General features: G+C 51.5%; 1 protein-coding gene across 1 annotated transcript; it reads right to left on the reverse strand.

The window, feature by feature from the left end:
- Positions 1 to 2,995: 2,995 nt before the first annotated feature.
- Positions 2,996 to 8,669, reverse strand: PTCRA (pre T cell antigen receptor alpha). The gene is made up of 5 exons (XM_082414607.1): positions 8,451 to 8,669; positions 6,146 to 6,178; positions 5,004 to 5,324; positions 4,100 to 4,144; positions 2,996 to 3,494 (listed from the first exon to the last, which is right to left on the reverse strand). Exons 1-5 carry the CDS (start codon positions 8,608 to 8,610, stop codon positions 3,004 to 3,006), a joined length of 1,050 nt encoding a protein of 349 aa, XP_082270733.1. The 5' UTR covers positions 8,611 to 8,669; the 3' UTR covers positions 2,996 to 3,003.
- Between the last annotated feature and the right edge of the window lie 1,039 nt (positions 8,670 to 9,708).

A 9,708-nucleotide genomic window follows, 5' to 3' on the forward strand; every position in this document is an offset into this window, starting at 1 on the left:
CCCCCCTGCTCCCGCTTCAGGCCGCCTCGTCCGGCCCCCAGAGCCGACGGAGGCCCGCGGACTAGGCAGCCAATGGGCTTTTCGGGGTTTGCTTCTAGCTAAAGGGAGGACGATCTTTTTTCGACCTCGGCCAATGAGAGAGCGGATGGTGCCCTCAGTGACCTATGGCAACATCTTTTCCCATCCCATAACGGAGGCTCTGGGAGGGGCTGGAGGACCAGGGCTAGGGGAGAGGAAGCAGCGCCCTGGTCCTGAAAGGTATGGGAAAGACAGTCTTCACTGCCTTCTCCGTCTCCTTGCACGTCGCTTCTCCCCTGGGGTCATTATGAAGTTAGTACTTACTGAGCACCAGTGTTAAAATTTTATTATTATTATTGCTGCTGTTGTTATTGTTCTAATCGCCAGTCACTCTAGTAGGCTCTGTGGATGAGACCTGGACGATTCAAAGAGTCCCCAGCCTTCAAGCAGCTTTCTTAGGGCCCAGGAACCCTAGATTTGTCCCAGTGAGAACTAGAACAAATCATTTCCTCTCTGAGCCTCAATTTGTATCTGTATGATGACAAAGTGATCCTCCTAGCTGCTGTTCAAGACTTGCCTGTTCCTGCGACGCTCAAACGGGTTAATAGAATTAAACTTATTGAGCAGATTGTAAAAAGTTCATGCAATAATTTTCTTTTTAGTGTGTAATCTGGCTCCCTTTTCTGGCCTATTGTTTATTTCTTTGGATTCTGAGCTCCCACAAGGCAGGGACTTGGCTAATGAATGATTGATTTCCCTTCTACCTCCCCAGCAACAGGGCGCCTAGCACAAGGAGTTGCTCAGTGAAACCCCCTTGTGCTGTGTCATCAAGAGGAGGACTCTCTGGGTCTTTGGGGCTGCTTCAGGCTGCCCCTGAGCTCAGTGTCCTATGGACACGCACAGACCACGGCTGCTTCTCTGGGAGGTTGTCTGCAAATTCCATTTTTGTCCATAAATCCGTGTTTCCCAGTGCCTCATGTTTGCTTCCTAGAGGTTGGATATTTATGCTATTTTATAAAGACTTTAAAGGACTGATGCTCAGTCCATTGACTTGTCATTTCCTGATCTTAGTTTCTTTTCTTTTTTTTAAATTTATTTATTTTATTTATTTATTTTTGGCTGCATGTGGGCTTTCTCTAGTTGTGGCAAGCGAGGGCTACTCTTTGTTGTGGTGCACGGGCTTCTCATTGCGCTGGCTTCTCTTGTTGCGGAGAACAGGCTCTCGGCGAGCGGGCTTCAGTAGTTGTGGCTCGCGGGCTCTAGAGCACAGGCTCAGTAGTTGTGGCGCACGGGCTTAGTTGCTTCCAGGCATGTGAGATCTTCCCGGACCAGGGCTCGAACCCGTGTCCCCTGCATTGGCAGGAGGATTCTTAACCACTGTGCCACCAGGGAAGCCCCTGATCTTAGTTTCTTGCTCAAAACAGTTGTGTGGGTGACAAGGCACTTTGGATAGGCAGGAGCTGTGGTATGTAGAATTCCACAGTGTAGAGGGTCAGGACATTGTCCTGAGGTCCTCCATGCTCTCTAGGGTTCAAAAGACTTGAGGAGGCTCAAGAGTCTGGCCAGGAACCCTCTTGGGAAATAACATTAAGCCAGCCACAGTGGGGATTCAGAGTCTGGGGCAGGGCAGGATTGGGGGAAGGGGGGCAAGATGGGTAGGAGCACTGAAGCTAAGGGAAGCCTGCTTCCAGAATAAACAAAAGGGCCTCTGAGAGGACATTTACTGAGACACAGATTAGTTTAGCAGGAGCCCTGGGCTCAAATTCTGGGCTGAGAGCTGGGAAGGGACAGTGGCTGGAGAAATTCTGAGATTATGGCTGGATACACCCCCACCCCCACCCAGCCTACCCCTCCCTCATTCTGTGTGTTAGGGAAGAAGCTGGCTCTGTGGGGATGGTAGACAGGTTGATTCCCCAGAAGTTGTGCCCTCTCCCTCCTTGAAGGATCCAAAAAAGAGCTGGGAGAATCTCCTTACAGGCTGGTGAGAGATGAACTGTGGAGGAGAGGTCAGGGTTTTCGTGGAAGAGTAGCTAAAAGGGCAAAGGGGCTCTGGCAAGCTAGGAGTCACTGACGCCATGTGTGTGGGGAGTGTTAGAGTACAGTTCCTCACCGCCACCTTGGGGGAAGGAAGACTGAAGTAGGGCCATTGATCCAGGGAACTGTCCTGCACTGCCCCAGGGGACATCTGGATTCACATGAATGCACCCAGAGATTCTTGGGGTGATTACTGGAGAGGAAACTCTGGAAAAGGCTGGGTTTCCTGCAAGAGCTGGACTAACGGAGGACACACAGGTTACACTCCATTGTGGGAGCCTCATATTCTATCAGTGCAAGAACCCTCTTTAGGAAAGAAAACAAAACGAAACAAAAACCTCTTTAGTGCTTGGCTCAGAGTTGAAGCTCTGTGAATATTTGTCACATGAATAATGACCCTTAATTGATTAATAATGTGTAAGTTTGGAATTATTATCTGTGCTCTTGGCATTGGTTATGATCCTGTTACTCTGGAATCCTGGCCCTATTCTTTTCTGTCAAGTCTGTGCAAGACTTCAGGCCCAGCGCCCCATCGTCCTGGGCTCCTGGGCTCCTCACCCTGACCTCTCAGAGAGGTTGGGCGAGGGTGAGGAGACAGAGAGGCGGCCTTGCCCCATGCCTGGTGATGAGGAAAGGAGACAGAGTTGGGACCACATCCACCCCAACCCCCAGCTCCACTCTGCAGTTTCCAGGCTCTCACCCTCAGGAAGCCTTCCCAGATTTCTGCCTCCTGTAAATCTGCCAAATTCCCTCCTCCCAGAGCAGACAGGTGTTAAAATATTTTTCATTTGCTTGTGTCATATAAGTTCTCCTTTAATTGTTCTCAGTTATCAGCACCTCAAATGTCCCAGTGTCTGGGTCGATCACCACCCTCAAGGGGCTTCCAGTCTGATGGGAGAGACAAAGCCTTTTCCCTCAGAAAGCCCTCAGTCTGAGGGGGCGAGACGGAACCTAGCCCCCGGGGAAGCTCGGGTCAGCTGGAGGAGGCAGACCGCAGAGAAATGCTCCAAGGCTGGAGGCAGGAATACTGAGGGCGGGTCCCGAGCGCCACGCCCTGAGCACCAGCGGCCCCTCCTCCCAGACAGGGCTCCTGGGATCCCGGCCCGGATGGCGGGTGTGAACCCAGCGGCCGTCCCGGGGCTGCAGCGCCGGCGGGGTGGACAGGCTGAGACCTCGGCCTGTGATCCACCCATCACTGCGGCGAATCCAGTCGGTGGGGGCTGCGGGCGATCCTCCCGGTGGCGGAGGCTGCGGGAGGAGAAGGTGGTCCTCCAGCGGGGTCGCGGGGAGCCCGGGGTCCCCAGGGCGAGGCGCCCGGGCCGGGTCCCCCCGAGCGGCGGGCGGGGCGCGGAAGCGGCTGCAGGTCAGAAGCACATCCAACAGCAGCAGCTTGAAGAGCAGCAGCCGCAGCGCCCCGAGCCGCAGCGCCTGGCCCCGGGTCCCTGCGGGAGAGAAGGAGCCGGTGAGCTGCCTAGAGGCTGGCGCTCAGCCCCAGGCACGCGAGAAGGTTCACCAGAGGAGAGGGAACCCAGGGGACGTCCTTCCTGGTGTCTAACCTCAGCTCTGACTGGTGATAATAACAAACACCTTCCTAGCCTTCATTTAATTTTATTCCCCAGCAACCAAGGGGATGCAAGCCAGGCAGGAATTAGCATTTGGTGCGGAGGAGAGACACCAGCTCAGGTTTCTCTGTTTGGTAGGGAAGTAGAACCTGGCTCATGACTGCAGCCAGCGGCGGGTGGGACTTTCCTCCACTCAGTCTCCCGAGGCTCCCTAGACTCCCAAGAGTCTCCCAAGGCTCTGATGCTGAGACCATCCCTCTGGGCTGCCCAAGGAGAGCTTCAAGGACCCTTCTGCTAGCTCTCACCTGTGCTTCTCAGCTGGCGTCCAGGAATTATGCTGGGGTCAGAGGATCTATCCCCACCTGACCCAGGGGTAGACAGAGGCCCAGGCTAGCCAGTGCCCCAACCCAGCAAGGCAGCCTCTTGAGGGGACCCATCAGGCCCAGAGCCCAACAGGGCCTGAGGTCCTGGTTCCTGGTACTCACCCCTGAGAGGCTCCCAGAGGCAGGTCCTGGTTGAGGAAGCCTCTCCTGCCAGTCAAGGAGAAAGGAGTAAGTCATTGGAATGGGCTGTGCCCTCCACCCCAGTGCTATGCCCTGGCCCTGCTCAGGGCAGCTCTTCTTGGAGCACTGGATAAATTGACAAATGAACCAGTAGTGGGAACCCTGAGCCCATCTGCAGCAAATCCTCCGAGGGGCCCAGATCTCCCTCTCTCCTGGCTGTCCTCCTGCCCCTAGAGATGCCTTAGCACTTTTAGACAAGGAATCAATTTTCTTAGTAGCCTTCTTTGGAAGGCAGTACATTTATTCAACAAACATTCCTATTTGGAGGATGAGAAAACAAACATAATTCAAAAAGAGGAAGTAAGTCATCTGGTCAATAATAATAATAGCTGGCTTTGGACATGTTACTTAACCTTTCTGTGCCTATAAAATGAGGAGAATAATATGACCTACTTCAGAAGTGTAAAGTGTTTACAACAGTGCCTGGCACAGAATAAACAATAAGTAAGTGATAGCAACTTAATATTTAATTATTGTTTGATTCTAATATGTAGGGTGTCATATTTAGGGTGATAATAGATATAGATATTAACCCTGGGTATACATAGAAAGATATTAACCTAGAAGGGAGGAGACATTATTACCTCTTGGAAGTCATGCATCAGAGCCTGGATTTGAATGAGATATCACTGTTTCAAATCCCAGAACTCAGGGCCCTGAGGCCACCCTCCTTTGACCCCAGACATCTCATCACCTAGATGGTTGGCACTTAGATGCCCTTCATGCCCCCATGGCCTGGATTCTGCCCTCCCTGCCACCATATCCTGGTTTCAGGGTGTGTGAAAGGGGCAGGGAGCAACCACAGGGGCCCAGGCTCTGTCCCCACCTGACAGCTGTAGAGGCTGTGTGCTCTGGCTGTGGTCCCCAGTCCCAGGCCCAGTGTGGCAGACCAAGGTCTCCCAGGCTGCCAGGTCCTCAGAGGGCAGGGAAAGCTGAGCCAAGCTAGTCCAGGTGCCATCAGCTGCTGGGGAAGGGCCATAGGTGAAGGCATCCAGTGAGCTGCCATTCCCAGCTGAGAACCAGATGGGACTCTCAAGGTCAGGGGGTGCAACGTCGAGGACCAGGCAAACCACCAGAGTCTGCTGCTTCCCATCCACCAGCAGTGTGATTGGTGGGGCCAGAGAGGGGAAGGGTGTGCTGCCCACACCTGCAAGAGAGCACGCACTTGTAGGGGGCTAGATCATGCCCTCCCAGGTCAGCATCTCATATCCTTCCCTCTGGATTTCTCTCCTTCCATCTATCCTTCCACCAACCATCAATCTATCCTTCTACGCACTCATCCATCCCTCTCTCCTTGCATTTACCTATCTAACCACCTTCCTTCCCTCCATCCTTTCATTCTCCCATCTATTCATCCATCCTTTCTTTTCTTAAAAATTAATTAATTATTTATTTTTGGCTGCGTTGGGTCTTCGTTGCTGTGCGCGGGCTTTCTCTAGTTGTGGCGAGCAGGGGCTACTTTGTTGCGGTGTGGGGGCTTCTCATTGCAGTGGCTTCTCTTTGTTGCGGAGCACAGGCTCTAGGCATGCGGGCTGCAGTAGTTGTGGCACGCGGGCTCAGTAGTTGTGGCACACGGACTTAGTTGCTCCGCGGCATGTGGGATCTTCCCGGACCAGGGCTCGAACCTGTGTCCCCTGCACTGGTAAGCGGATTCTTCACCACTGCGCCACCAGGGAAGTCCCTCATCCATCCTTTCTTCCATCATCCATCTTCCCTACGTCTCTTCTTTCTACTTTCCATCTATATGTCTATCCATCCATCCATCCATCCATCCATCCATCCATTTATCCATCTTTCCTTCCTTCCATTCATCCATCCATTCTTCCATCCTTCTGTCACCTACCTATCATACGTGAATCTCTCTGTGCCAGGCACTGGGGATACAACATTAATTAAAATATTGTCCCTGCTCTCAATGATCTCAGTCCCATGAGAAAGACAGCAGATGCAAACAAATATTTATAGTACCTTGTTGTGCCAGCCTCAGGAGAGTGGTTACCTCTGAGGAGGAAGGGAAGGAAATAGAATCTGGAATGAGATCAAAAGGGGCCTCAAATGTATCTGTGTGTTTTTGTTTCTTTTAAAAAATATTTGATTCAAATATGGCAACATTTTAACTATTTGCTAATCTGAGTGGAGTATGCGTGGGTGTTTGTTGTATTATTCTCCCTTCTTTTCTGTAAGTCTGTAGTATTTTTTAACAGCTTTGTTTAGATATAATTCACATACCATACAATTCACCCATTTAAAGTGTATGTCTGGGGACTTCCCTGGTGGTCCAGTGGCTAAGAGTCTGCACTCCCAATGCAGGGGGCCCGGGTTTGATCCCTGGTCAGGAAACTAGAGCCCACATGCCGCAACTAAGAGTTGACATGCGGCAACTAAAGATCCCGCATGCCACAACGGAGATCCCGAGTGCCGCAACTAAGACCCGACACAGACAAATAAATAAATAAATAAAATAAAGTGTATATCTGTATTATTTTATAATTAAAAAAACAAAAATAAGTCATGTGGGTACTGCAAACATTTATCCTATATTTTTCAGAATAGTCCTGATTTTCCAAAAACTTATTCTTTTTGGTAAAGATGACTCATTTAATATATAACAAAATCTTATTTTTGAATAGTTGGATATCGGGAATTCCCTGGCGGGCTAGTGGTTAGGACTCGGTGTTTTCACTGACATGGCCTGGGCTCACTTCCTGGTAGGGGAACTAAGATACCACAAGCCACTTGGTGTGGCCAAAAAAAAAAAAAGAACAGTTGGATATCTTTTCATATAAATAAAATCTCAAAGGTTAAAACCTACAAATTCACACCATGAGTTAGGTGCAGCCAGGGTAAAGAAATGCCCCAGGGTGCCAGGAAGGGAGGCCAGAGAATCTCGTGGGGACTTAGAGGTGGGGGGGTTCTCACAAAAGATTTCTTTTTTTTGGCTGCATCACGTGGCATGTGGGATCTTAGTTCCCCGACCAGGGATCGAACCTGTGCCTCCTGCAGAGGAATCCTAACCACTGGACTGCCAGGGAATTCCCTCACAAAAGATTTCTTGAAGGTCAAATAACTGACCTAGAAGCAGGAGTATGGTAAGTAGCCCACTCAGGATTTGAATTCAGACCTCTGTGACTCCAAATCCCACAGACCACCCCACTTGGAAGGATGACTAAGATTTGCTACATGACACAGTGGACCAAGCCTGGGACATGGCCTCAGACAGAGTTGGTTTGACTGCTGACTTGTCCACTTAATTTAGAGTCTTAATTGTCCCATTGATATAATGGGGTTAATAACACCAGCCCAGTAAAATTGCTGTGAAGAATAAAAATCATGAATATAAAACACCTTGGCAGATAAGTATCATCAATACTAATATTGATAAGGCATCACAAACAAAGGGAGGAGAGAAGGCTGGCAGTGAGCTCCAGGACCCTCAACCTCCTGAGCCTTTTCAGCTGTACAGAGAGACACACTCCCCTAGCTGAGTTCAGCATCTACCTCCTCCATGAAGCCTCCCAGGATTGCTCCTCCTCACCCTAGCTGCTTCTTCCCCAGAGCTCAGGCCTCCCGACATGGGCTCTCCCCGATCCACATGGGTGTGGTTTATCTCCCTAGCGAGGGCGAGCTGGTGACATACTGGGGCCAGCTTTAGAACAAGGAGATGCTCCAACTCAAAGTCAAGGACCTATCCCCACCACACACATGCGAACATGCACAAGCTTCTAGATGAAGCTGGAATTCTCAGAATTTGACTCCTTTGTCTCCAGCCTTGATCTTTGGAGGACTGGGATCTGGGTTGGGGGTCAATACACTGGGAAGTCGCTGAGGCCTTGAGACTTCTGAGAGCCCATTTGTAGGGGAAGCTGGGAGTGAACGTGAGACACCCTGAGCCCTGAGGGTAGGAGACTGGACAGTAAGGAGGGTGGGACCTCACCATGTTGCCCGTGCCCCATCACCCCATATAACACAACACAGCCAGGGTACCCCCCCCATCATACACACCTGTCCAGCTTGCTCTGAGAGGTGAGTACCCTTCCTCCCAACACTGTGGACTCCAGGGGAGCAGGACTTGGGGGCCCCAGAGCAAGGTAGCTGGGAGGTAGAATATAATGGGGAAGGGGATGATGGGCTTCTGGTGAGACCCTCCCCAGGGGACCCAGGTACCTCTGTCCTGCCTCCCTGCATCCCTCCCACACCTAGGGATGCCCAGAGTGAGGGAGTAGGCTTGGGCAGACTAATGGGGCACAGTGAGGGATGCAGGCAGGGCGCTCACCTGTGGGCAGGGCTGGACACCCGAAGGCCAGGAGAAGCAGCAGCCAAGTCCCAGGCATGGCCCACCTGAGAGGAGGCAGGACCCAACTGCAGACCTGGGCTGTGGGCTGGGGGAGGAGGCGGCCACAGGACTGCCTCGCAGGCCACAGGCCCAGCTGCATCTCAGCTGCTCCACCACGGAGCCGTTTCCCCAGGTGAGGGGCCCCTCCCACCCTCACCCTGGCCCCCAAACCCAGCCTTCTCTCACTCTCTCGCGGGTCCAGGGAACTCAGAGTGCCACTACCACACCAGGAGTCAGATGCCACACCCCCTCCCATCTGAAGAGCACTTCACAGTGTGCAAAGGCTTTTCCCAGTCACTGCCCCTGCCATCTACAGGATCCAGAGCACTTGATGGTAGGTCAGGGGCTTAACATACAGCACTTCATTCCATCCAGCCAACAACTGTGAGTTCCATTTCACAGGTGAGGCAACTGAGGCTGAGAGAGATTGAGTGACCTTCCCAAGGCCACACAGCTGGCAGGTGGCAGAGCCAGGGCTTGAACTGTTTTCTGATGGCTGGCCTTACTATAGCCAAAAAGCCCAATAAACTTATTTCCATGTAGTTACAACCCTTTTAAATAGAATTTATTTTTTAGTGCCATTTCAGGTTTATAGCAAAAGTGACCAGAAATTTCAGAGATTTCCCACATACTCCCTGCCCCGTCATATCAAACCTCTTCTTAAAAATAAACGTTTTAGGGAATTCCCTGGTGGTCCAGTGGTTAGGACTTGGCGCTTTCACTGCCGTGGGTCTGGGTTTAGTCCCTGGTCGGGGAACTAAGTTCCCGCCCCCTCCCCGCAAAAAACTTTATAAATTTTATTTTCAGTGACTCCACTAAATTTTATCTGTAGCTGTTATTTTGACCCTGAAACTTTACATCTAAATATATACCCTAAGGGAATAATAAGAGATTCAGTCATTATAAGACAAAGATTTATGCACAAAAATATTCTTTGAAGTATTATATTAAAAAACAAGAGATGGGCTTCCCTGGTGGCGCAGTGGTTGAGAGTCTGCCTGCCAATGCAGGGGACACGGGTTCGAGCCCTGGTCTGGGAAGATCCCACATGCCGCGGAGCGGCTGGGCCCGTGAGCCACAACTACTGAGCCTGCGCGTCTGGAGCCTGTGCTCCGCAAGAAGAGAGGCCGCGATAGTGAGAGGTCCGCGCACCGCGATGAAGAGGAGGTCCGCGCACCGCGATGAAGAGTGGACCCCG

This window comes from Balaenoptera physalus (assembly GCF_965194825.1).
Source record: "Balaenoptera physalus genome assembly, chromosome: 11".
NCBI classification, from domain to species: Eukaryota; Metazoa; Chordata; class Mammalia; order Artiodactyla; family Balaenopteridae; genus Balaenoptera; species Balaenoptera physalus.